Raw genomic sequence first — 26,612 nt, 5'->3', positions numbered from 1 at the left:
TTTCTGGGAAGGGATGGAACTCCAGAGTCCTCCACTCGGCCATATTTGCCGATGTCACTCAGTGATACTGGTTTTTGGGAGTTTCCGGGGAAATAAAGACACTTTATTTCATTTATTACTGTGTATTGAGAATCACTAATTTTACCATTTTCTGAATAATACTAGGACCCGGGCCACTGACCTCTGTTTGTTCATTCCTTTTTCTGCTTCATCTTACTTTGTGTACTTAAACTCAGGTGACATTACTTTTGTTGTGACGTGGGGTTCATACTCACTCATCTGTGCAAACACCTTCGCCCTTTCCCTTCATAGTTACCCTTTGTGTTCTGCTGCGTCCTGCAAACTCCATTTTCCTTGGGGTCGCTTCTGTACTGCGTGTGGAACTCTCTGTAGGACTTCTTATGGGACAGGTCCATTGGTGGGAATCTTTCACTTCACCTTCATTTTGCAGGACATCCTCACTGGGCATCGGAGTCTCAGCTGGTGGATTCATTTTCAGTAACTCATCTGTCACTTAATGAGTCCTGAGAAACGTGTCATCGGGTGACTTCATCAGTGTGTGACACACTCAGAAGGCATCATCCACTACACACTGCTGCTCCCGGCAGTTACTGCTCAGAACACACAGGCGACTGTGACGCAGTGGTGTTTATGGGTGTACACATGTCCAGACACAGACAGTGCACGGTATTAAAGATAAAAACATTTCACTGCCACAACGAGTGGATCGGATCCAGTCCACCAACGAATGGACTGGAAGTTGCTGTGGGCATCAGTGGGGCAGGACAGAGACAGCGAGAAGACCTCGGATGTCACCGTGCACTGAACGATGTGCTCAGGCTGCGTGAACTGCTTTTTTTTTTTTGTTGATCTTTCTTCAACAATAAATTAGCTCTAGCTTACTACAACCCTTTACTTTATACATTTTAATCTGTTTGCCTTTTAAAATAATACTTACCTTAAAGCACACACATTGTGCAGCTATTCGATGCATGTTCGTGCTGTACATATACACACGTTTACACACATTTACATGTACATATATGTATGTAGGTATGTATCTAGCTCCTGACTCAGTCACCTCTTGTGTGGTGACAGTGCCCTCTGGTGGATCACCTCCTGCAGGACCTGCCTGAGGCAGCTTTAGGGTTTTTTTTTGTTTTTGCAGGGCTGAGGTTTAAACTCAGGTCCCACTCTTGCTAGGGACTTGCTCTGCAGTTATTTGTATCACTCTGAAGAGAAGGTGAGAAGAATAGCACTGTATCTGCATGAACTGGTGGCATCGCTCACCACCTCTATCGAGTGTGCACGGCAGGTGGCTGGCAGCAGGCAGGTTTGTTTACACCCGATGGCCATGATGTCACACGTGACAACATCTTTCGTGAGGTTGTTCTATTGTCTTCTGGTTTTCACATTTCTGTCCAGAAGCCAGATGTCAGCATTATGGTTGTGTCTTTGAAGGTCATGGGTATTTCTGTGCTTGTTTTTAAGTTCTTCCTCTTGTCTTTTTTCAGCAGGTTTTACTAGGACGGACTTATATGGATTTTCTTTCTACTCTTCTTTGGACTTCACTGAGTTTCTTATTTAAATCTGAGAATTGGTACCTTTATAAACTTTGTTGTAATATGCTTTTAGCATTATTTCTTCACATATGAGAAAATACACAGACTTTTCACCAGAAGAGAAATTCAGACAGCAAAAGGCACATGAAAGGACGGTCAATGCCATCGGTCACTAGGAAAACACAAAGCAAGCCACAGTGAGACACTAACCACCATCCTACTAGAACGGTTCCAATCAAAGAGGCCAGTGTCCAGTATTGGGGAGGATACAGAGGACCTGGCTCATGTCTTGTGGCTGGCAGCCACTTAAGCAAAGTTTGACCTATTAGTCCACCTCAGGGCTAAGAGAAATGAGAACTCTGTCCAAGCAGACTGAGCTACACGTGTCTACGGCAGCTGCACACATCTGTCCATGTGACGGAGTTGATTTGGGTTGGTGTGTGGCTGGGAAGGGATATGGCAGGGCAGAGTGGAGAAGGGATGTCACCCCTCCTGGTACACCTTCATACAACTGTGACTTTGGTAACCAATGAATAGAAATAAAAGAAAATTAACTTACTGCAGATGACGAGAGAGAGAGAGAGGAAACACAAAGAGAAAGAAATAAACCAAACTCTTTCTCCATGCATAACATAACAGGAGGAGAGGAAAACTAACTCCAGACTTGTCAATACACCACAGTGTTTGGACTCATCTATCCCCTCAGGCTAAAGGCAAAGAGTGTTCACAAACTTTGAATTCTACTCAGTGGGTTTCTTTTTTTTTCTGGAAGTATGGATTAGCCATATTAAAACTATCTCTGCGTGTTAGGACTGAGTTACTAAGAGAACTGAGTTGGATTTCTCTGTTGGATAAGCAAGGAGAAAAGGCAGAGGAGCGTGGTGGTGCTGGGTGGGATTTGAAGTTTGAGCCCTGGTTTTAGATGTATTGGTGAGTCTGCTTCTTCTCTCTTCTCGCTCTTAAATATATCAACTGTACTGTATTATATGTGAGTTTAATGTAGGGCAATGTCCACAAACATGGATTAGACACAAATTTCTTTCTCCTTTCTGTCTTTCTTCCTCCCACCACCATCGGGAGGACGTGCAGTGTTGGTGGTGAACTTGGCGCATTCAGCCCACAGATCGCAGGGTAAGCAAGGAGGGGTTCCTGTAGGACTAGGGGCAAGGACTGGACATTGAACAGACGTGTGGGCCCTGCAGCTGAATGTGTGAAGGTGGAAATGACCAGAAACAACTGGATTATTTCCAATAAAGGAAGAAAACTGTATTCCTGCCCTCTGGCATCCATCAGGAAGGACTTTCCTGGACTTTTGGCCTCCAGCTCCTTTCTCCTGGAGAGCTGGGTGTGTAATGCAACGTGCCTGGCTCCACTGCACCCTTGTTGCTTATTGGATTCATTGGCCCACTGAGCACACAGGCTCTCCTTGTGGTCTCAGGTCACCTCCTGCCTAACCTGTATCACCTGCAGGCACTTGGAGCAGGGCGTTAAGCTCCATGGGGTTGTGAAACCCAACTGCCTGGTTTACTGCTGAGCTCCAGGGCTCATTTGGGGCTTGGTGGGAGATGCTACTTCACAAATATGAGTTGGATTTTTAATTGATGTGAATGCTGTGTCACATCGTGGTGACACCTGTCCTTTTGTGGGACACTCCGGGCCTGGGTCTCACAGGAACATGGACAAGCAGTTTCTGAATCCTGGATTCCACCTAGCACACTACACACTTGATTGCCAAGGAGAGCAAAAGCGTCACCTCATTGCTGACACTTCTGTCAACCAGGAGTCCCCTTCCAATGGACAGCTCTCCCCACTTTGCAGGGGCACTGGGGATGCTGGGGGCCATTTGTCCTCTACAGGGTGTTGAGCAGTGTCCCTGGCTCCATCCACAAGATTCCAGGATAACCTGTGGCCCCAATTGTGACACCCCAAGAGGTCTCCCGACGATGCCAATGACCCCCGGGGTTGGATTACTTTCATCTCAGGACTCCTGCTTAGGGACTTTCTACCCCAAATGGGCTTTCTGTTGCAGTTATGAACACCAGAGCCGTGCTCCTGTGCCCTGGAACTTTGCTTGTACCAGGGATGGTGGGTGGGTTCCGATCCGCAGCAAATCACATCCCCCATCAGAAAACATTTCCCCTAGTTTCCCAGTGACAGGTGCAGGGCATCCCAGCCCCAAGAAAACCATTGCCCCTTCCCTTCCACCCATCAGAGCCTTCTCCCAGCCTCCAGGATAAGGTGGGCTCTCCCCTACCCCCTTGCAGGACTGTCTTGCCCGTGTGTGCCAGCTGTGGCCACAGCTGCTCAGCCCCTCTGTACCAAAGGAGCAGGAAGTGACTTCTTGGTCAGCCTGCTCTGGACATTGGAGCAGGAGGCAAGGGACACGGACAGCTCTTGCACAAAGGGCAAAGTGGCCTGAAGGAAGAATCTTTGAGCTGGAAGGCCACCTTGTTTGGGCAACAGCTAGGAGGGGCGGGGTGGGAGGCGGGCAAGATGCTGGTCCACATTAACCTGGGTGCATGGCCGGACTGCCCTGCAGCTTCTTGCCTGCCGTCTGGCTGTCCAGAGAGGACATGAGAAGAGGTGGGTCAGGATGGGTGCTGGGTGGCAGGCCTGGGAAGGGGACCTCAGGACGGGTGCAGTCACAGGCTCTGGGTGGGAGTTAGGGATCAGGATGGGGAGGACAAGTGGGAGTTAGTGGGAGGAGGCAGACAAGCCTCATCTGCCTTTGGGTAGCCGTTCAGAGGATGGACTTGGACATGTGCTAGTTCCAGGATGGTGGGAGTCGGCCTGCTCCAACTCCTGGGGTTTGTCTGTGCACCTCTAGAATGGACAGCTCCCACACCATGAAGACCTCTGTGCTCATCCTGCTCATGGCCCTACTGTGTGCGGAGAGAGGTGAGATGGGGAGGGGCCCTAGGAGAGGGTTCCAGGTAAACCTGCATTCCCCGTATGTGCCCTGCACCGTGGACAGCTCCACAGTGGAGGATGAATGGCCCCCAGTGTCCCGAGCGCCATCTAAGGTGGGAGCGCACTGTGGGAAGGTCCTGGTGGGATCATATGCAAGCTGGAGTGCCCTTGCCACGTGTGCCCTATGCTCCTGTCTGCTGGCACTCCGTGTGCTGGCAAGTGTGGGTTTGGCATGGGTGCATCATCAATGCTGGTTGAGTTTAAGGGTTCTGGGCCACAGTGCCGTGAGGTCCTGTAGCGTGGTGTGCTGGGCCCACGTCTGGGTGGGTTTGCTGAGCTGGTATGTGGGTACAGGTGTGCTGTGGATGGGTGTGGGCAGCACTGGCCAGGACTGTTGGCTGTGGGGCAAGGCAACCCCAGAGACTTCACGGCTTCCCTCAGCCTCCAGCCTCCCCTGCCCCCTCCACATGGCTCATAGCCTCTCCTCTGCATCTTTGCACCCACTCCAGCCCCTCTGCCATTTCTTTTCTCTGTGGGATCCACATGTACACAGGGAACTCCTTTCCCTTACAACCTGACCATGAGACAGACCTCCCTCAGGGGTCTCGGTCCAACTCAGACTCCACGCCCAGGCCTCCAGTTTCTCCCACTCAGGGCCAGTGGGATGTGGTCTCCATCCATAAGCACACGGGACTGGCAGAGACTTCTGTTCCTGCCCTGGCTGCCTAGCCCTGCAGCATGGTGACCCCCAACTCGCTGGCACACATTACACCTAACCTTGGCTTGCCCCAGCCACCTGAGGACAAAATGGGGGAAACACCCCATGCTGTGCAGTGTCCTGAACCTCAGTGACATTTGAACCACCCACTTTCAGCTCCATCTCGACGGCGGGGTGGTTACATGGCAAGGCCTGGATTTTGCAGCTGGCCCTTAGGGTCTGGGGAACCAGGCTGGAGTGGAGTCCTGCTAACAGATGAAGGCCAGACAGGGAAGGACAGAGAAAGCCTGCTGGTCTGGATCCATAGGGCCAGCTCCATAGTAGCTGCAGGGGTCACCATCCCAGTAGCCCACTCACTCCTGGTCCATCCAATCACACACCACGCTGATGGGTACACTGAGTAACCTCTCAGGAGTTCAGCCTCCGCCTCTGGGACTGGGTGGTTGAGATGGACAGGGCTGGGCACATTTGGAAAGTATGGCCCCTGCACAGCCCCTGGGTATAGGCATTTGGACAGAAGTGGCTCTGCTCTGTCCTCCTGGTCCCTGCAGGATGAGGGAATGGGGGCAGCTACAGGGGACGGGTCTGGCCACCCTGTGCCAGGAAGGGAGGGTGTCTGCCCTCGCCCCATGGCCTTCACCTCTCCCCAGCTCAGGGTCTGCGCTGCTACAAGTGCTTTGGATCTTTACGTGGGAAGTCCTGCCAGCCCACCACGTGCTCCTCCCCCAACTCAGTCTGTGTCACCCAGGTGCTGGAGACCATTGTGTGTGAGTTCCAGAGACTGGTGCCGGAGGGAGAGGAGGGAGGTCTCAGGGAGGGCCACTTGGAGGAATAGCTGCGCTGTAGCCCAAGGTCCCTCCTTCTACCCCTGAGCATTCTGGGATCAGGGGTGGGGCATCCTGGGGCAGGTTAGTGTGGGGTTCCCCAGGGGAGGAACGGGGTGTGTGCAAAGCAGTGGGAACGGGCAGGGGCTGGGCTCCAGCACTGGCTGAGGGTTGTGGGCTGGCAGGGACAGGGGCCACACTAGGTTTTAGAGCAGAGCTGCCACTGTGGCCTGCATGGCTGTGGAAATCCTTGTCCTCTCCCCAGCACCCACCAGCAGGGGGCTCTGACTCACTTACTGGTAGTGTTGCAATCTCACCCATTGCAGCCACCTCGTGCTCTTGTCCCCTTGTCCTCACTGCACGTCAAAGATCTCACGTGCTCCATGAAGAAGAGGGTGGGTCTTGAGCATTTAGTGAGTTACTGCATCTGATGATGAGAACGGGGCCTCAAGCCAAAGGAATGACTGGGGAATGGTGACGTATCAGAGGAGACCCCAGGACATACACAGCCCTGAAAATCGTTTTTCTGTGCACACCTGCCCCTCAGCTCCCTCTCCAGCCTGCCCATCTCCCACACCTGGGCAGGCTGCATAGAGAAAGAGCTGGAGCCCCGGGGGTCTGCTGCCCTGCTGCGCCACTGGGCAGCCTCCTTGTGCCTCTAGCTGTCTGGCCCTGGGTGCCAAGCTGTCTCTGCTCTGCGTCCTGAGCTCACCCACCCCCTTCCTTTGCAGTGTCTAAGAAAGTGAAACTGAGGAACAAGTTCTGCCTTCCCTTCTGCCCAGAGAAGTATACCTCCATTAAGAATATGCCCGTCATGGGCACCATCCTCAACACCCAGACCTCCTGTTGCACAGACGACCTCTGCAATGGAGACAGTGGAGGCAATGGAGACCGTGGAGGCAACGGAGACCGTGGAGGCTATGGAGACCGTGGAGGCCATGGAGACCGCGGAGGCAACGGAGACATGCTTGTGGATGGCAGCTCCCGGACCCTGGCAGGGGGTCTCCTGCTGGGTCTGGGCCTGGGAATCCTCTGGACCCTGACTTGATGACCTTTCCTGCCCCATCCCCTCGCCTCTTCTGACCCAGCCTGTAACTGCTGGGTTCTACAGAGGTTTTCAGCCCTAGGGTTGGGGAAGGGTGTGGGCCCTGTAGGTTTGGGGCTTCTTTGTCTGGACAGATAGGATCTCTACCTGGACTTGCCCTTTACTCTGGGCAGGTTTCTTAAACCCACACTCCCTGGGAGGCCAATTTCCTGGGAGTTCTGGCCTCAGTGTGTTTATGGATTTTAGGCCAAATTCCTGGGGTTCACATGTCAGGTCCTGCCACTTGCCTCCAAGTGCCATAAGGAGACAGTAATGGTGACGGAGAGAGAAAGGAGGTTTGTCACATTGCACAGTGTGTCACAGCAAGAGGGCACTGCAGCCCATCTTCAGCCATCCTCTGGAGCAGGCATTTGCTTTAGGTTTAAATGGGAGGAAGAATTGGGGGCAGGGAGAGGGTCTGCATAAAAATAGTCGTAGTCACAGGTGGCTCCCTGGTCAGAAATGGGGGCAGGTGGTCTGGCAGCTGATTGTCTCAGGAGGGGTCATTGCTGCCTAGAAGGTGGACTGTCTTACAGAAACACTGCTCTTTTTTTGGGGACGGGGTGGGTGAGGGGCAGTTTCCTTCATTTCTTGGAAAGATGTTATCAATCAGTCCTGTCCTTCCTGAATTCCAAGGTGGCTGCAGGAAAGAATGGCTCAGAACACAGACACAAAATGGAGGCAGAGATATCGAGCTTTCATCCTACTTTCAGTTAATTTGTGTGCCCAAGCAAGGAGTCAGTGCTCCTCAGCAAAAGCAGCTTTTATGGACCTGTTACAAGCTGGGGGCGTGGGGTTGCTGTTCCTTGCTGTTCTGGAGTAAGAAGCTCCATCCTATGCAACACCTCTCATCGCTCAGAACCACCACCTTCGAGCATGATTGGCCTCAGGCCTCTGGCCCTGCAGGCCTCCCACACATGCCAGGCCACCCTCCCTCTGCTGTCAATAAACCCTCTTCTCACCCAGCACCAGGACTCAGCTTTTCTTTTGCTGGTGTGAGTACCACTGACCCATCCACATGTCCTTTCGCTGTGCTCTGAGGTCTCAGCGATATTCTGGCCAGTGCCCTGGCCCGGGGCAGTGTTCCTGGGGTATCCGTGTCCATTCAGGGACTGGGACCCACCCAATCCCTGGTCCTCCACTACTTTGGCAGACTCTTGCTAAGTTGCTACAGGAGACAGTCAAGTAGGAGCACCATTGAGTCACTGGGATGCCACCAAGAGGCAGGGCTGCCATTCACCCACACCTGCCATGTGTACCCTCTTACCCCTACTGGCTGGGCTCCGGTGTCTCCAGCAGAATGAGGTGTCCCTTAGTTTTGGGAGGGAGGGCTTCCCTTGGGATAGATGTCTGGGGCAGACAAGAGCACCTAACTGTGCTGGGGAGGTGAACCAGGTGGAGCCAAGATGGGAAGGGGGTCAGCCCAGGAGGTGCACCCACAATGGTGGGCACACCCTGCCCTTCTAGCCCATAAAGTCCCAGGAGTGAGAGCCACTTACCACAGGCGCTCAGACAAGCAGCCACAGCTGTGCCCTGCTACCCTGAGTTACTGTCACGTCCTGGCTTCCCATATTGGCCAGCCTGTACCAGGCCATCATCAGGGAGGCTCACTTCCCTCTGCTTTGACACAGTGAGACAGCCGAAGTCCAGCCATTGCTGTCCTGGACTTGATATGTCAATCAGGAGATTTATCCATATAAATAACAAGCATAAACACTTAGTGTGTGTCTCAAATGTTAGAAAAAATAATTACTTGTGCTGGGTGCTGGCTGGTGGCTCATGCCTGTAATCCTAGTTACTCGTGAGGATTGAGGGTCAAAGCCAGCCTGAGCAAATAGGCCTCCAGACCTTAGCGGGAAAATACCCAACACAAAAAAGGCTGGTGGAGTGGCTCAAGTGCCTGCCTAATAATCACTTATTATCTGAGATTCAACTTTCATTGGGTATCTTGATTTTTGTATGCTAGATCTGTAAGATGGGTCAACTGCCCCTACAGACAATCCCAGACCCTGTGGTTAAGCCCACAGCAGCCCCATGGAATGTGGGATGGAGGGAGGAGCTGGCACCCTGGAAACTAGGGTGCTATGATTGTCTTGTGTCCCATGTGTCCTTGGTAGCTGGCAGCGCTCTTCACCCTCCGGGGGGTAAGAGCTCTGCTTCTTACCCATGGCTCCAAATCCCTAGGGTAGAGCCAGCCACCCCACCAGCCTCTTCCCATCTTCAGGTAGGACTCCAGCCTGAGCTTCAGGACAAGCAAGGATCCCAGAATGTGGCGTGATGTTGGGGGCGGGAGTGTAGGAGCTTGAGTCAAGAGAAGGGTTTCTGGAACCTTGTTCCCCACAGGGCCACCTTCTATAGCAGTCTCTTCTGGCTCTGGGAAACTGACATTGAGAGGCAGGAGCCCCCACCCCACATTCTGTCCCCACTGGCCTGTTCTCTGAGAGCCCCCGAGAGCTGCCACGGGGACCTTTGGGAACGTGTCATCTGCCGTTTGTGGGGTATGTCCTACTGGCTGTCCAGGGAGCAGAGCCCACAGGGGTGCTCCAGTGCTATGGGAACACCTCTCTCTGTCTCTGTCCACTTCTGGGGAGATTGTGAGGAGCTGACCATGCCCACTGATGTGACCTAAGGCCTGGGATGGACTGTTTTGCTTCTGTTGGGACTGGGGTTTGAACTCAGGTCTTCGTGCTTGCAAAGCTGGCACTCTACCACTTGAGCCATACTTCCAGTTCGTTGTGCTCTGGTTATTTTGGAGATTGTTCTTGAGAACTATTTACCCAGGCTGGCCTCAAACTGCAGTCTTGATCTCAGCTTCCAAGTAGCTAGAATGCTAGGAATACAGGCGCGAGCAAGGGGACCCAGCTCTTATTCTACTTTCTCTCTTTCCTTCCTTTTCTCTTTCTTGCTGGTACTGGGATTTGAACTCTGGTCTTTACACTTTCTAGACAGGTGCCCTCCATAACTTCCTGTGGGAAATCCTTCATTCATTCATGAGGAACCTTTTATTTTTTTAATATTTAAAAGTAAATGTGTACCATTCCTTCTACACGTGCATTAGTGTAGCCCATGAATTTTGAACTTTATTAGTATGTTTCTTATCATTGAGTCCCTCATGTTTTCTGGTTTCCATTTTGATTTCTTCCTTCCCTTCATCTGTGGCTCATGAGTTATTTATAAATACATTTCTTCATTGCTAATCACAGGAGGGGGCATGACAGACAGATAACAGATAAGGCGACTGGGAGATTTAAAAAATTATATATATATATATATCACAAATTAAGCCAGGTTCAGGAATTAAAACAGAACTAGGAATTAAGGCTGAAAATCATTTAGAGCAGCAGGACTGTCCCCACCCCTCTGTTCTTTTAGATGTTAAGTAAGTTGTAATCTCTTGAATGGGTCAGGGATGGAAAATAAAAGGGCATGTCTGATGAGTGGGTCTCAGCCAGAAAGTGGGCCCTAAATGTTCACCCACTGTCTCTATAACAGGTGCACCCTAAGCCCCATCTTCATGTCTTCTTATTACTTCGTGAGTAATACTAAGACCTGTCCAGACCCATTTCTCCATGTTCAAGTGATAGCAAAACAGAAACTTAACAAAATAATCGATGTTGCTAGGTGACTACACACCTAGAAGGACTGCCCAGCTCCAGGGTATATATATATATACACATACCTGAAACAAAGACTGCCATGTTTGAGCTACGTGACTCCCACCTGCCAGGTGTCAGGCAGGAGGTACTCCTCTTTCCCTTTTCTATTTCTCCCCACTTTATCCTGTTTTGCTAAACTGCCACTTTCTGAGTTTCCTTCTTCCTTTTTTTGGTTTTGTTGTGAAACCTCTTGAAACACTTTTCATTATGGATTTTGAATTCCTGTGATTTGTGTGGAAATTGGAAACCAGTGGAGGGTCCCCCTCATCTCTTATGGGGTGTCCTCATCCCTTTCCTTCCTCTAGGGACATATTTTGTGTTTTTGTTAAGAATTTCTATTATAACTGGACTGTGACTGGAGAAGTTGCTCTATGGTTTCAGTTATTTGAACGTTGTGGAGACTCAATGGCTGATTATGTGCTTATTTTCTGTGTGTGTGTGTCCTGCACCAGCTGGGCTCTGCTCTCTGTGTCCACTGCCTTTCTGGTGCTCCTCTCGGTCCATCTCTTCCCCCATGTTGATTTTAGCTGCTTGTTCTGGGATTTATCCACAGGACATGTTGTAAGGCCTCAGTTGAAGTGTGAAAAGTTCTCTTTTTAGTCCTGTCAATTTTATCTATTTCTGACTACTTAATGCATGGTACAAATTCAGAATTTTACACCTTGTATTTTTATTAAGTCTTTCTGTAGCTGTTGATGATGCTTCATGTCTTAAATTTTCTCATCTGCTAGAAATGTGTAAGATTTGTTTTATTTAGAGATTTTGTGGCTTCTCCTTATTTCACTTCCTCTTTTATACAGACTTGTGATTTAGGGGTGACTGTGTGAACTGCATATATTGAGTATTATAAAAGGAAGGAGGCGGAAATATTTTTAAAAGAAAGGTTTTTAGTCTTGCGGACTGTGCATTAGAGGGCTGTGAACTCAATCGAGTGGGAGACACAGCCAACAAACGATCACATAAAACAGAAGGGAAAGCATCAGAGTTTGTCACACAAGCGAGTGTGACTGTTGCTTTGTGAAACTCTTGCCTCAGATATACACAGACAGACACACCTTTCTGGTGGGCAAGTGTTTTAGTCACCACTGAATACATTTCCTAGTGAGAGTTAGAGTGAAAACATTCAGCAACATCTGCTTCAATGCCCCATCATCCAGCCCCAAAATGACAAAAGTCCATCTCAGGCAGTCAGGGAATGGCACAGGCCCTGGGGACAGCCACATGCCAATTGTGGGTCAGTCAACCCCACTATGTCTGGCTGTCACTAGCTCAGCAACAGTCAGGTCTCTGCAGGCCTGAGTCACCACTGGGCAGGGGTCAGCAGGTACCTGGCCCTGATCTCAGAGGCCAGAGCTCCAGGCTGAGCTTGGTCTGTGGCCTCTCCTACCTCCATCCACATAGTGACAGCTGGAAGTGCTCCTCCCCCCATGAAACCCTGACCCAGGCCAGGCTAGAACAGGACCTGGAGAGTCACAGCCCTAAGCCCAGGAAATGGACACTCAAGTGATTTTAAGAATCCTTTCTCCCTGGGGAGACATTTTGAAAAACTGCCTCCTAGGCACCCTTTGTACCGCAGCCCAAGGCCACAGCCCCTCCCTCTGTCCTGTAGCACGGAAAGTTGCAGAGCCTCCAGATCTGCCCCTGATGTCACAGGAGGAGGGGTTGAGGGTCTTGTTCATCTCCTTCTGTTAGCGTGGGGGCACGAAGTATCGGTTTCCACCTGTCATTTCGTGTACTACACATGAAGTGTGCTCAGCCTTGGCACTGTAAGTCATAAGGCAGGAAACTGGTTGCTGAGCACAGAAAGGCTGAAGTGCTCGCTTTACCTCTTCCCCAGTGTGCTGTGCAGTGTATTGCATCTCCGTCCTCTCCCACTACTTCTCTCCTTATTTGGGATGATTGGCTGGACCTGACGTGTGGAACCCCTGGAGTTGGACCTTTGGCCTAGAACTCCCAATTACACCGCCATGTTGCTCAGACCTCACCCTCAATGTGAGGAGGGGCCAAAGCCCTCTGTCCCACCAGTTCTCCCCTGCCTGTGAAGGGGTGGAACCCATCTTCCAGCCTCAGATCCCTGACCAGCCCCACCTCCCTACCCAGGCCTGGGCTCTGTCACAGGGAAAAAGACCTGAAACTGACCTTCTGCTGTGACCATTGCCCAAAGTAGGAGCCAGAATCTGACCAGGGGAGTGAGGGGCACCCAGGGCAGCATCCCAGGTCCCTGCAGAAAGAAAGCGCAGCTCTGAGTGGTCCTGGCTCCCTGTGAGCCTGATTTCTCCTGGTGGCCACAGTGTCCCCATCACTTCCAGGGTGCTGGGGTCAGAGGGGTGGAGAGGGGTGTGGGAATGTTGGGGATGGGTGGGTGTTCTCGGGGGATGGTCATGGTGTCAGGCATCCTCATCTTGCCCATAGGGAAGGCCAGTCCCTATGGAGGCCTGTGGTCCTCGGCACGTCCATGCTATGAGTGTCCAGGAGTCCTTCTCCCCAGAAAGTGAGGACTGACTTGAAGGCTGTCTCCCTGACCTGTGGTTACAGCTTCGGCCACAGGGGGCCTGGGGGGCCTCTGGACCCTGGAGGCAGGGCCACACCAGTCTGGCCTCCACCCTCAGCCACGTGCTAGCAGAGCCCTGTCCACCCCCGCTGGTAAATGGCAGGGAGGAGGGCGGTGGTGGCCCTCAGCCCTCCTATCTGATGCCCCACGTGGTTGCCAGGGGACAGCGGCCACACTGCATCACTCAGCGTCCCTGGCACAGCCCCATGTCCTAGAGCAGGGGGTTCCCCTCCCGCTGGTCCAGGTGCCAGTCGCTTTCTACCCAAGGACTTTGTCCAGCACCTTTCAGGTTTCTCCAGAGGGTGGACTGGAGCTGCTGCCCCAGAATGCAGAACTGGGGGTGCTAGACATGGAGGTGGAGACTGAGGCCACCAAAGGGTCCCAGCAAATTTCTTAGTGTGCACTAGAGGCCCTCCTGCCCCTGGACTGTCCTCTGGCCGTGACCTTGTCATGAGATCTAGGTGCAGCCTGGGGTGTTCTGGAGAGGAAGTCCCAGTACCCCAGGAGGGCTTGCTGTGGGGGACTGGCAGTGGGGAAAGGGAAAGAGGGGTGGGTTCTTGGCTCCTGCTGGGGAGTTCAGGAGACCTGGAAGCTGGGGCACCACCGGTCACTAGGTGTGCAGGGGCCATGAGCAGGGTCTCAGAGAGGGACCCGAGACAGCAGGCTGGGGACCCTTGAGAGGTTCACAGCAGTGGCAGGGGTGGGAGGCAAGGCAAAGAGCACCTCATCTCCAAAGCCTGAAGCCTGAGGCTGGGAGGCTAACCAGGGCTAGCCCAGTCACCAATACACATTTATCTGGAGACAGCTGTTGGCTATGGCAGGGGTGGGGGCTTCACTTGGACATCTGAGCTTCCGACCCAGTGGCTATACACATGGCATCTCACCCAAGGCCTGGGTGAGAACAGAGCCCTTCTCCCTCTCCCCAACCGTCCCTTCTCTTACCTCCCCCACACTTCAGGAAATTGAAACTTAGTCCCTGGGCTCCTCCCTCTCCTCCAGCCCTCCCCCCAGACTTCAGGAAATTGAAACTCAGTCTCAGGCCCCTCCTCTCCTTCCTCTTGCCCAGGCTCCCACTGCTGTCCCCACCTGGACTGTACCTCCCCCTGCCTGGGGGGTCTGAGCTGCCTGGAGCTCAGCCCCAAAAGGACATTGCCTTCGGCTCAGCAGAGGGAAGGCTGAGCCACCAGGGTCTCAGACCCCAGAGCAAAATGGCTTCAACTCCTAAACCTCATGATACCCGCCCCTCAGCTGTGGGGAAAATAACCACAAATCACCATGGGGCAATAGTAGGCCCTGCACCGAGGAGGGGCCTCAGCCCTGGGGTCCTCAGCCCTGGGAGAACCGCAGTGCTTGTTAGGTACTCTTGCCTAATAAGTGGTAGAACCCTGCAGAGCCCTCAGACGTGGTTCCCTGCCAGACCCCTCTCCTGGGCCTGAGTCCCGGGTCAGCAAGGAACCCAGAGTTCTGAGAGGTGCAGGTGTGTGCCCTTCCCCTCCCCTCCCCTCTTCTCCCTCCTCTCCAGGCTCCCTCCATCTTGGGATTTCAGGAAATTGAAACTCAGCTTGGGCTCCTCCCCTTCTTCAAACTTTGGGAAATTGAAAATTTGCTACCAGGTTCTTCTCTCCTTCCCTTCTTACCCTTCCCAGCACCTCCCTCAGCTGCCAAGACCCAGCCTCCATCTCCCTATGGAGGACAACTGGACCACTCACAGGTAGCCTCAGGTCTGGGCTGCCAAGATGAAGTGAGACATAATAGAGCAACAAGTCCCCCACTCCTTTTAGATGTTAATTTTCAAGAACTGGGAGACTTCAGGGGTCATTTGCACCTGCTTCTCCTTTTAGATGCTAAGTACCTGCAAACTCTGAATAGGTGGAGGCAAAGTCGGGTATCAACCATCCCAGTGTTTTGGGTTAAGCTGGTCCACTTGTCACTGTTGTAGAGTAACAAGCTGCCGGCGGCCGTGTTTTGCCTAACAGGTCCTCCCTAAGTCTATTGTCTCTGTTAGGGGTTGCTAGATGGCAAGCCCCCAGTAGGTACCTAGCTCAGCTCAGAAAATCTAAAACCCTTATCAAAACCACCATTTGGGGGGCTGGCAGAGTGGCTCAAGGGGGAGGCCCTGAGTTCAAACCCCAGTTCCACCAAAACCCAACAAAAAAACTGAGGCAGGCAAGAATTAGGGAAAGTTTGGGACTTACACGACTTAATATTGTGTTTCAGGTTGAACATTCCTCTTTCTTGGAGCCTTCTTTTCAGCTGGAAACGTGTGCAGGTTTATTCACTCCCTGGCCCAGGGGCCACCCATGCCCCTTCCCCAATTATTGACGGTTAGGAATCACCCTTCCTGTAGGCTAGCAGAGAAAGACTCTGCTTCCAGCTTCCAATATGCCTCCTCCCTAACTTTTAATAAGCCCCATTACACCCACATGTCCTGCCACGGGGAACCCAAAGCATTTGGCAATCTTTTGACCAGAGACGACGTCACTGCCATCAACACAACCACTCATCATTTTTTGAGCCTCTTCTCCCACTCTGGCATTTCAGGAAGGTGGGGCTCAGTTTCTTTTGTTTCTTAACCTCCCTACATTACCCTGTTTTATTAAACCCCGTGAAGTTCCCATCAATTGCCAGGAAACTGGGAAGCTAAGTAGAGAGATTTTTCCCCTCCTTTCTCCTCAGGAAAATCCTCCGTGGGTTTTTCCCTTCTCCAGTAACAAAAGTATGTAGCCCTTCAACCCAGAGCAGAGGAGAGGCTGGACCATGAGGACCCCAGACCCCAGAAGGGCTAGTGGCTTCAACTCTTAGCCTCATGACACCCAGTGCTCGGTTGTGGAAAGAATCACAAATTAGTGTCACTTGGAAATGAGGCAGGGGAGACGAGGAGACAGGAAAATTATATTACTTCAATAAATATTTAAAGGGCCACACTCAGGTACCACCTATCGCCCCTGAGTTTTGGGTGGACCTAGGTAATAGATCCACACTTAGGCACACTTACAGCTTGGGTACTCAGAACCACCGTTTAATGATTTAGGGTTGCTAGACTTCTGACGATGGGCACTTCCTCATCCCAGGACAGTGTAAGACCATACTGAACCACCACTGAGTATTTGCTCTCATTTCCTACGTAGGGAAATGTTCCTCCCACCCCCAAGTTTATCCTGTGATACCAAAATAAATCCTTGCAAAACGTCTACCTTGTAAGACCTCCTTGTTGTGAGGTCTTGTGTACACCTTGAAATACTTTTCATGTTTGTGGGTCTTAAGGACCTGTGATTTTGTGTGGAAATAGGGAAGCTGTAAGAGCCCCCTCATCCCTGGTCTGTGGTCTTCTGAGCTAAGCAGTGAAAGGAAGGCTTTTACACTGAGGTCAGGATACAGGGAGCACTGTCCACAGGAGGGCAGCTGCCAGAGCTCCCCATAGGAGCGACTCCCATCTTCTTTCTTTCCCTCGCTTTTGAATACTCTAGGGATAAAACATGCTCTGGCTGCCTGCAGCCTCAAAGGCGGCTCTGCTGGGTGCCCAGAGACTTCTGCTAGGTTGGCTGAGCCAGGTCAGGGACACTGCATTTGCAGTCTTCAGAGGCCCAAGCTGAGCAGCCATGGTGACCCCTCAGCTGGGCACTGTTCTCAGGACCCCAACACACACAACTCCTGGTGAGCTGCAAACAAGGGCTGACAGCAGAGTGGATCAGACTCCACCATGGTCCCACACACTCTCCCAGAGTCTTGGGACCTGTCTGAGAAACAAGGATCCTGCATGGGCCCCAGACCCAAGAGCTGCTTCAGGCCTGTCTCTACCCGTCCCTGTTCTCACCACCCATAGCAAGAACCTCACAGGGCTACGTTCCTGTGGGATCAGACCTCAGTGTAGTTTGAAAAGGGGAAGTGGGCAGGTCCAGTGAAGTCCCTGGGGCAGATGGCTTGGGCAGTGCCCCTGTGTCCATCCTGGCCTGTTCTTCCCATAGGCTCCAGAATAGGTGCCCCACACAGAGCTGCAGCCTGGGCTGTTCCTGCCCAGGTTAGGCTACAGCACCCTACCCCACCAGGCTGGCCAAGGTACCCTTGGTTCTCATACCCCCTTCCTGACCCACCTCGCCTAGGGCAGGACAAAGTGCTTGGCCCTTGGCTGGGTTCCTTTATGGATCTCTTAAGGTGCTTGCTGGCTGTGGGCTTGGGTCTGCACCAAGATCCTGTGAACCTAGAGCCCTCTTTTCTCCTGCATTATGACCCTGCTGGGAGGGGGGCAGGGCAAGGACAGCAGGCAGGAAGGGATGAAAACACCTTTTATTTGAGGCACCAAAGTAGCAACAAGGTGCCACTGTGGGCAGAGGAGGGGACAGGTAAAGGAGGGATAGCTGGGGATTCAGCTGGATGGGGGAGGGGGTCTAGACCTGGAAGCAATGGTTGTCCCCAAAAGGGTACCCCTGAAGTGAGTGCAATGTGGACGTGGATGCAGAAATGCTGGAGAAGGGACTTTGGTGGAGCTGGGGGCTCTCTGGGCTGCCACCACTGGGCCCTGGACTCTTCCTGGTCTTCCTTCCCACCATAGCACTCACGTGACCTCATACCCGCACGTGGACAGCATGCCCACCCCACACATTCATAGGCATACACTCCCCATTTTTGGCACAGCCTGCCTGGGGCTGGCAGGTTCGGGGCTTAGGTGTCCCTTTCAGTGTGTCCCATGGGACTCAGTCTGGACCCTAGGACCCTAAGACTTCAGGGGGACTCTCATCCCCTCCCTGGTCCCCCAAGGAAGGTGACATGATTGACCCAAGAAGCAAGGGCTGCTGGTCCCACTCGGGGCAGGGCAAGTGCGGGTATGGGTTGTGGCCTGGCTCTGGGGACCCCGGGCCCAGTGGCTGGGAATAGGCACACAGAGGAGCTGGAAGGTCCAATGGCCTCCTAGAATCTGGAAGGGACTGGGCTTTCTTCCTGAGCTTAGGGGATGTGGGGGTATGGGGTCTGGGAGGTCAGGGGCCCAGCCGCAGCACAGCTGACAGCAGGCTAAGCAGAAGCCCGATGCCCAGCAGTGGGGCACTGGTTTGAGGTCCCCCACCAGCCGCGCTGATATTGCACAGGAAGCTCTGGCAGCACTTGGTGCCCACAGATGCCACACCAACGTTGATGCTCGGGCCAGGACATATGGGGGAGCAGCCCTTGTTCAGGGTGTAGCCCAAGTTCATGTTCCCTGCATGAAAAACGAGGCTGTGAGGGCACAGACAGATGGGCCACAGGAGACAGGATGGTTCCTGCTGAGCCCTGGCCCAGGGCTGGGGAGATAGTGAGGTGGGGACAGCAGGGGCCGAGGCCTGGCTGCTTCTCGCTGACACTTACCGATGCCGGCAGCAGCAGACACGGTCACACAGTAGTTGTCGGAGTCAGAGCAGACGGTGGGTTTCAGGCAGTAGAAGTTGCTCTTCTGATTGGTGCAGGAGAAACACACGAGGGAGTGGGCTGTGGGAGAAGGGGCACACTGCAGGTGACACCTGTCCCACGCCATGGGACGCCTTCCAGGCCGGGTCCCCGACACCCAGTCCTCGGCAGACGTTTATGGAGCAACTACTATGTGCGAGGTGGTGGGCTTGTGACCAAAACAAGACAATGACAAATGACCTCCCAATGTGTGAGTGGGCTAGCCTTGAGGCTTCTATTATGAGCAGGGAAAGGAGCAGCCAGTCACTTCACTGGGGGAAGAAAGACCCAGAAGGTTGCATGGGAGCTGGCCTAGAAGGACCCCTGGGCATCTGTCAGGGTCCAGGGGAGGAGTCCAGGAAGGAATGGCCCCCACAAAGGTCTGGGGCCCCAGAACATCACACCTTGCTCCACACCCAGAAGGGCAGCCAGCAGCACTGACAAGACGACTCTCATGCTGGAAGCGACAGGATAAGATGTTGCTCTGTTGGTCCAGTTGATGGGCTCACAAAACCAGATGCTTGTCCTGCTGTGACAAACTCAGTGTATTAGAGGGCTAGGCTGCCCACCTCTCACTCAGGGTCCTGAGTTGGGTCCAGGCTGCTGAGCCCTTGGGCTGGGGTCTGTGGCTTTGGGTGGAGAAAGCTGGAGACAGGACCAGCTGGGTTTCCTTTCCATCTTGCCAGCTGCGAGATGTAGGAGGAGGAGTCTGGTGCCTTCTGCCAGGAAGGCCCTGGGCGGGGGAGGGGCATTTTAGGGGCTGAGGAGGAATTTCAGGGAGCACAGCTCTAGGAAGTACTGTTGGAGACCCTGAAGGAGCTAGCAGCAGGTCACACCCTGAGAATGGGCCCTAGGCCTCTCCTGTCCAGCCCTGCACCTCTGCTGATATATTGTGGTGGGATGCACAAATCCCCAGTGAAGACCAGTAAGGAGCCCAGCTGGGCCTGTCCCTGCCTCCAGGCAGCCCAGGAACATAGGATTCTCCAATTTGCCCTAGGAGGCTCTGGCATGCACAAACAGGTCCAGCCAGCACCCAGCGGGCCTTACTTGACTGAGTTAAGTCACCCTCCACAGCAAGCCTGACGCTCCTGGTTGGGTAAAGGAGGCCAAAGAGAGCCAGCAGGCTGTGGGGCAGGGCCACCTGGGAGCCGGGTAGAGTCACTACTCCTCAGCCTCACAGAGCTGACTCCTGGGAAAGCCAGGCATCTCGTGGCTGCTGGGCCAGCAGGAGAGTAGGAGCCTGTGCTGCTCTCCAGGGATGGCAAGGGACTGGACCAGGTGGCTCCCTCATTGTCGCGCACAGTCTAGTCCAAAACAAGGAACTCTCGCCCACTTCCCGAGGGCATGTTTCAGACCCCCAGGACAGTCAGTCCATCGGGACAGTTAATTCTCCCCTTCCTGCCCATGACTCCCCAAGACTCTGCGCCCCCTCCTCTAGTCTCGGAAGATGTACCTCGCCAGACCCCACGTTAGGGAGCACCGAGGGATGGGTGATGGGCCCCAGTGGCCGCGCAGTCCCCAGTCACCCGGGGAAGGCGCCTGACATGGGTCTTCGCCAGCTCCTGCCCCAGATCTTCAGATATATTCGGAGACGGCCGGAGGATGGGAGTAGCGAGCGGCTCACCCACTGGCGATCCCCGCCCGACTCCCAGCCTCCCCAAACCCTCTCCTGCGCCTCCTCCGTGCGCCCACCGTGCGTCCACCTCGCTCCCTTCCCTCCCCTCCCCCGGCCCCGGGCCTGCGGCCCCCGCGCTCGGGGCGCATGGCGGCCGCGGCCAGGTCCCCGCTCCTTGCATGGGCGCCCCGGGCCCACGGACTCACCGCTCGACGGTCGCGGCCTGGAAGAGCTCCCCGAAGCTGGCGCACCGGAGACCGCGGGAACCCGGAGACTCGCACGCAGGCCCAGCGCGGCTGCCGGAGCTGGAGCGCGAACGCGAGCGGGCGGGGCCGGGGCTGGGGCTGGGGGCTGGAGGTTGGGGCTGGGGGCGGGGCCAGGGGCGGTTCCTAGGGCCGGGGGCGGGGCCCGGGCGGCTGATCCCAGCGGAGGAGGACAACCTTGGCTGTCGGCTTCCGGGAATCCTGGCTCTGGAGCGTTTGTGCCGCTACTCTTGGACTCTAACGTGAGCCCGAGGCCACCTGGCGGCCATCCCCAGGTCCCACTCAGAAGAGGGGCTGAGACCTCCCTAAGCCCCTCAGCAAGGTGGTGCCTGAGCCCAGCTGGGTCTCTTTCCACTCAGCAAGACCCTGCACCCAGGCGGTCCTTCTTGTTCTTCCGCAGGACAGACCTGTCAGGTTGGTCAGGAGGCCAGATCAGTATGACAGTCACTGACACCAGGACCTGTGGGTGGGTCCTACTCCAGGGCCGGCCCTGGGCCCCAGGCTCGAATCCGGCAGGCCCGTGGGAGGAGGGTTGTGTGTGTGTAGAGGCAGAGGATGTCCCATTAAAGTGCCCTGCCCAGGTTCCTGAGGACATCTGGTCCCTGCTGCTGCCTCCAGGTTGAGCTGTTTTGTGGGCCACAGGGTTGGAGAATTGGGGTGGGGATTCTGGTTTCTGTGGCCAGCAATGGCACTAGTTTGACATTAGAAGAGCATAGGAGGCACCCCCTCCTCCCTCTGGACACAGGGCTGCCTCCTATGCTCCTGGGACATGGGCCAGGACCCCCAGCCCAAGATGGACAACAGACTCCTGTGTGTTCCCTCCTGCAGTCACCCTTGATAAGAACTGCCCCTTCTGCAGCCTAAGCCACAGCTGGTGTCACCCCTTGCAGAACAAAGCCCACTGTTCCTTATCTCCCACCCCCTCCCTTTGCCCGCCCCTAGACCTTGCTCCTGCAGCTGGTCTCATCCTTGGCAGATCAAAGACCATCCCTTGCCCTTGCTTTCTCCCAAAATGCTACTTAAGATCAAACTGGCGGAAAGAAGTTGCTGTGCCATTTTCTCTAGGCCAGCCAGTCTGCTTATTAAACTTTTGGACATGAGATAACTCTTATGAGCCTCCTTTGTGTGCGGTGTGCGGCGTTTTCCTAACAACCCTAACCTGTTCCTCTCTTACCAAAACCTGTGTCACCCCAGGGAGGAGACCTCTGCCTGGTCCTTGGGTACCAAGTTTGAGATGTTGTGGCAAAAAAGAAATTTTAGGACACATGGAAGTACAGCCCAAGAAGTTTATTAATAAAGCAAAGCAAAGGAAAGCTAGGAAGCTAGTACACAGCCCAGACAGGGGTGCGGGCACATCTGGGAACAGGTGCCACGAGTGCCCTAACGTCAGGGGTACTTATGGTGAAAAAGTGAGTTGGGGGTTTGGCTCAAATTTGCCTTAGGAAAAAGTGTTCCTCTTTGTTTTGACACCTGCTATAATTAGCGGCTTTTGCTGTTACATTGTCTTGTCAGTTGGACCCAAAGACATAGGCGTTTGGACATCCCTTTAAACAAAGAATGGACCCTGCCAGAGGCTCCCTTCAGGACAGCATAAGTATTTTTCTTTGTAGACACTTTTTGTGCCCAGAAGAGTCACTTCTCCCAAGTTCTGTCCCAGGATACGTGTCTTTCTTTAAGCTATTTTTGCTCGATTCTCAAAAGTACACAATTATTTTTGGGCACGTGGGCAAGGTCAAAGGGAAAAAGCTGCTCTTTTTCCTTTTTCTTTTCTTTTTAGTAAATGTTACAGTTTATTGAAGGAGTGTAAAACAAAGAAAGTAGTATCTATGTGTTTAATCAAGCATTGATTAGTACAATGCTAATTTGTAAATTCCCGGCTGCTGTTTCCCATGCCTCAGTTTTCCCAGATCCAACACAGGAACTGAGGCCCTATTAGAATTAATCCTCACCCCTTCACCTGCCCTCTCACAAGTGTCTTTCATGCATTCTGTCTTCAAGTGCCCATGCCTGATGTGTGGGGGCCCTGCAACCCCACCCTGCCTCCTGCTTCTGGATGACAAGTAGAGCTGGGGAGGTTACTGTACCAGGCCCGAGGCAGACGGGCCCTTCTGCCTGGTAGGGCTGTTTGCCTCTCCCCTTTGACCTCTCCTTCCTGAAGAGCCCTCCCCAGGGCATTGGGAGAGGCTGAGTCTCTTGCCACCTGCTTTTCTGACAGTCACACTTCACTCTGATGCACATTTCCACGGAGCAGTGCAACTGATCTTTTTCTTAGCACTTCTGGGTCCCAGGCTAAGGTGACAGCAAGAGAGGGCCCCAGAGAAGGGGCTTCTTAGCTCCACATCCAAGGGAGGGCAGGAGGAAACACAGGTGGGCCATGAGGCAGAGATACTCTCTAACAGGAGGCCAGCTGTGGGGGCAAGCTTAGGGGCACATTCAGTTGTGTGTGTGAGTGGTGTGTGTATGGTGTATGGTTGTGTGTCTTCAGAGTTTGGGGATGAGTCAGCTCCTTGCTTGGTTTCCAGGGGATACTCTCTCATAGGGTCCTAGGATAAATCAACTTGGTAGGGTTTCTGGGGCTCATTTCTTAGGGACTAAAGATGGAGATCTGTGTGTTACACGATGTCTAGGCTGCAATGTGTTGACACCTGTGGGTCAGAGTTGCACAGCTTTGGGATGGTGCCCCAGCTGTCCCCAGGACAGGAGACATCCAGTAAGCAGTGGCCAGGCTGTCACTGTGCACCTGGGTCTTGACTATGTGCCCATTCCCTGGTCCCACTTGGGGGTAATATAGGCAGGAGTGGGCGATGCTGGCTCATGTGTTCTATCCTTAGAGAGTCTTTTCTTGTATTTAATTTTAACTTTGGATTGTTGCAGTGTTCTGGAAGCCCTCCCTGGCCCATCTACCCAGGAGAGAATGTGATGAATTTTCCCATGAGGGGTACCCACATTCCATCTTGACATTTCCTTCAAATTTCTGTTTTTGCTACTTGCTTAGTGTGTCTCCACTTGAGTGGCAGCTCTCCAGGGCTTGAGAGCAGGGGACCTCACTGTGTGTCCGGCACCTGGAATCATGCCTGGCCCATGACAGGTGCCCAATAAGTATTTGTGGGAGGAGATCATGGTTCCCCACTCAGGGCAGGATCCTCTGAGTTGGAAAACAAGCCACATTAGGAGGGGCCCTCGTGATTCTGGATGTCCAGCTCAGAAAGTATCCCTAGGCCACTGCCCTGTACCAGCCATGAGGCTCAGGCTATAATAGATACCTAGAAACTGCTTTTGCTGAAAAGCACCGAGTCCTTATGTGAACCCAGGAATTAACTAAAAACAGGAGGCAAGCTTGGCACCTCTACCTCCATTCTGTATGTCTTTGCTCTGAGACATTCACTTTGCGACCGCCTTGGATCCTGTCCTCAAGGAAGCGAATGGCAGCACCTCCTCAGGACTGACCACCTGCGGGGCAGCAGTGACTTACTTGTCCTGACCAGATCGCTCCTTTCAAGGGATGATAGCAGTATCATTGATATCGATCAGTCAGGCCATAATTTGTCCAGGACTGTCTAATAAGTATGTGTGCCTTTTGCCCTCTGCCTCAACTCTTCCCCTATTTAAACCGAAAGCCCACATGTGTACGGTGAAGATGGGTGAGTGCTTGCTTTGCCTCTTTCCAAGGTGTGCCCATGCTGTGTAATAAATCTCCTTTCTGTGCCCTTTACCACTGCTTACCTCTCTGCTTGGTGTGCTGGGGTGAGTGGCTACACCTGATGTGTAGAAACCATGGAGTTTGGGCCTTGGACCTAAAACTCTGGTTTCAAGACTTCTTTGAAATACGGTGTCTAGAGGATCCTGGCGTACGCAGCCTGCTCGAGGTGTGGCAGTGCTCAGTGTCAGGGTGTGTGTGACGGGATCTGGCTCCCTTGATGGCATGCATAGTTGGTGAGTGTTGGAGCAGTGAGTGAGCAGGATAGATTAGCCTGCTGGACTTACAGGAGGGGTGCCTGACATTGGGGTCCATGTTTTACAAAAGAAGGACTCTAAGGACTTGACATATCCAGGGGTTACCAGCCAGAGTGAGAGTCTGGAGTGATACTGAGGGAGTTTTGGTAATGGGCCATCCCAGCCGCACAGGACCCACTTGTGTTCCGTCCTTTAACCCGTGACTCCAGAAGTCCACCTCTTACCCACTGTGTGAATGGTCAGGTCAGTCTGTCCTTTCACAAGTTGGTAGCTGTCCCTTTCTGCTGGTGGCACTTTCCTTCTCATGTAACCACCCCAGGGCTGTCCAAGGCTATGTGTGAGGTCTTGCCCATCCAAACCTGGGATCTGACCTGTGTGGCCAGTGGCCTCTTCTGTGTACTTTATCCATGTGTCCTCAGCACCCAGGCTGATCTTGGGATTGGAAGATTCAGTCTCCTGCGTGGCTTGGGACAGCTGTTCAAGGCCTGCCCTCTGCACAGCCCCCGCACCCCCAACCTCTAACCAGTGCTGTTTTCCATTCTCAGGGTGGGAGACTCCATGGAGAGTCCCATAACGACACTTCAGATATTGGGGTGAAGCAGCCCTGAACCCACCAGCAGGGGCATCTGGACGCCTGGGCCTGGTATGTCCACCCTTATAGCGTGAACATGACAGAAAATCAAAGTGTCTTCATTTCTTTGGCTGACAATGGCCATCTGTGATATGACTTGGACTGGAGTCCTGTGGCCACTGTGAGCCTATCTCATCCCATGGGATTCTAGACACATGCACTTTGATGGTGGGGTCTGCCAGAACCTTCTGTTCTCTCACTGGTACAGAAACACCCACCTCAGTGGGCCCCTGGCACCTGAATTCTTCCCTGGGGAGGACAGGATGACCCATCCTGGGATGCTCGTCTCAGGACAGAGGGCAGAGATTTCTCCTGTCTTGAGCTCTGGGCTACCCAGTGTAATCAGTTTTTTTCTATCTGGACAGCTCCTGTCTGAGGATGTAACTCTAGCACTTCTTGTGTTTCAGAGTCCTGTGACTTTCTGCAGATAGAATGCGATCTCCTGAGGACTTCTGGAAGGCAGCCATAACTTCTGATTTCTAGATCTAGCATTCCTAGGTCCTAACTATCAGGAATTTCGTGACTCACAGTTCTGCCTTCAGCCCTGCATCTGCTGTTCTGGTTTCCCTTGGCTGCTTTCAGGTGCAGACACCCAGGGCAAGACTGGGCGGGGTCGGGAGGAGCAGAGGTTCCTTCATCAGTCATAAAGCAGGATAGATAGGTGAGGTGAGGTGAGGCGACAGGGAAGTTAAAAAATAATAAATATTAGGGCTGGAGATGTGGCTCAAGTGGTAGAGCACCTGCCTAGCAAGCACAAAGACCTGAGTTCAAGCCACGGCACCACCAAAAAAGAGAAACAAAACAAAACAATAATAAATGTTAAAAGGGACAGACTCAAAAATTAAAAGAGGACCAGGAAGTAAAAGCTGAAAAACCAGAGGAAGTGAGCTCCCCTCCTTTTAGATGGTAAGTTACAAGGACAGGGAGACATCAGGGGGCTGTGTGCATCAGTCTTTGCTTTTAAGATGCTAAGAAGCTGTATGCTGCTTGAATAGACAGAGACAGAACGTTAAAGGACATGTCTGGTAAATGGGAGTCTGAAACTCACACCCAATGTCCCTGTGTTTTGGGTAAACTGAGGGCACTTTGAATAGTAAGAGTCTATGTTTTGGGTGATAGACCCAGTCTAACACTGTCTGTAGAATTAGGGGTTAGACACCACTACCACTTGTAGTCCCCCAGCTCAGTAAATTAAAAACCCATGACAAACCTCCATTTTTTTAAGCTTCTCTGCTCCACCCTTGCATTTCAAGTGGGAGGTACCACCCCATCCTCCTCCCCGCCCCCTCTTTTTTTTTTTTTTTTTCTACTTCTCACTATGTCCTGTTTGGGTAAAATAAATCCTTACTAAACTTTCTCCTTTTTGTGAGAGCCCTGGACATCCATTGTTTTGCAGTGAACCTCAAGTACCTACAAATTGCACAGAAAC

General features: G+C 53.0%; 2 protein-coding genes across 3 annotated transcripts; one reads left to right on the top strand and one right to left on the bottom strand.

Moving 5' to 3' along the window:
• The first annotated feature begins 4,390 nt into the window (after positions 1-4,390).
• Positions 4,391-7,062, top strand: LOC109690843 (lymphocyte antigen 6F-like). Its single transcript, XM_020170419.1, has 3 exons — positions 4,391-4,460; positions 5,841-5,957; positions 6,746-7,062. The coding sequence occupies exons 1-3, from the start codon at positions 4,391-4,393 to the stop codon at positions 7,060-7,062; spliced, it is 504 nt and encodes a 167-aa protein (XP_020026008.1).
• A 10,511-nt stretch (positions 7,063-17,573) lies between these two features.
• LOC109690830 (lymphocyte antigen 6E) lies at positions 17,574-20,691 on the bottom strand. Of its 2 annotated transcripts, none has more exons than XM_020170406.2 (4): positions 20,542-20,691; positions 19,125-19,249; positions 18,643-18,762; positions 17,574-18,496 (listed from the first exon to the last, which is right to left on the bottom strand). In XM_020170406.2, exons 2-4 carry the CDS (start codon positions 19,174-19,176, stop codon positions 18,279-18,281), a joined length of 390 nt encoding a protein of 129 aa, XP_020025995.1. In that variant the 5' UTR covers positions 19,177-19,249; positions 20,542-20,691; the 3' UTR covers positions 17,574-18,278. The 2 variants fall into 2 exon arrangements, with proteins under 2 accessions (XP_020025995.1, XP_020025994.1); XM_020170405.2 differs by having other exon boundaries at positions 19,125-19,246; positions 20,542-20,673.
• Between the last annotated feature and the right edge of the window lie 5,921 nt (positions 20,692-26,612).

This window comes from Castor canadensis, chromosome 3, assembly GCF_047511655.1.
Source record: "Castor canadensis chromosome 3, mCasCan1.hap1v2, whole genome shotgun sequence".
NCBI lineage: Eukaryota > Metazoa > Chordata > Mammalia > Rodentia > Castoridae > Castor > Castor canadensis.
This window is presented reverse-complemented; position numbering and strand designations above follow the sequence as displayed.

What these genes read in the sequence shown, in the direction of transcription:
- LOC109690843 (XM_020170419.1), top strand. Translation starts at nt 4,391, where the DNA reads ATGGACAGCTCCCACACCATGAAGACCTCTGTGCTCATCCTGCTCATG. An exon ending in CCTACTGTGTGCGGAGAGAG is followed by an intron (nt 4,461 to 5,840) that starts GTGAGATGGGGA and finishes ACCTCTCCCCAG; the next exon opens with CTCAGGGTCTGCGCTGCTAC. An exon ending in GGTGCTGGAGACCATTGTGT is followed by an intron (nt 5,958 to 6,745) that starts GTGAGTTCCAGA and finishes CTTCCTTTGCAG; the next exon opens with TGTCTAAGAAAGTGAAACTG.
- LOC109690830 (XM_020170406.2), bottom strand. Translation starts at nt 19,176, where the DNA reads ATGAGAGTCGTCTTGTCAGTGCTGCTGGCTGCCCTTCTGGGTGTGGAG. An exon ending in CCTTCTGGGTGTGGAGCAAG is followed by an intron (nt 18,763 to 19,124) that starts GTGTGATGTTCT and finishes CTTCTCCCACAG; the next exon opens with CCCACTCCCTCGTGTGTTTC. An exon ending in GTCTGCTGCTGCCGGCATCG is followed by an intron (nt 18,497 to 18,642) that starts GTAAGTGTCAGC and finishes TTTTTCATGCAG; the next exon opens with GGAACATGAACTTGGGCTAC.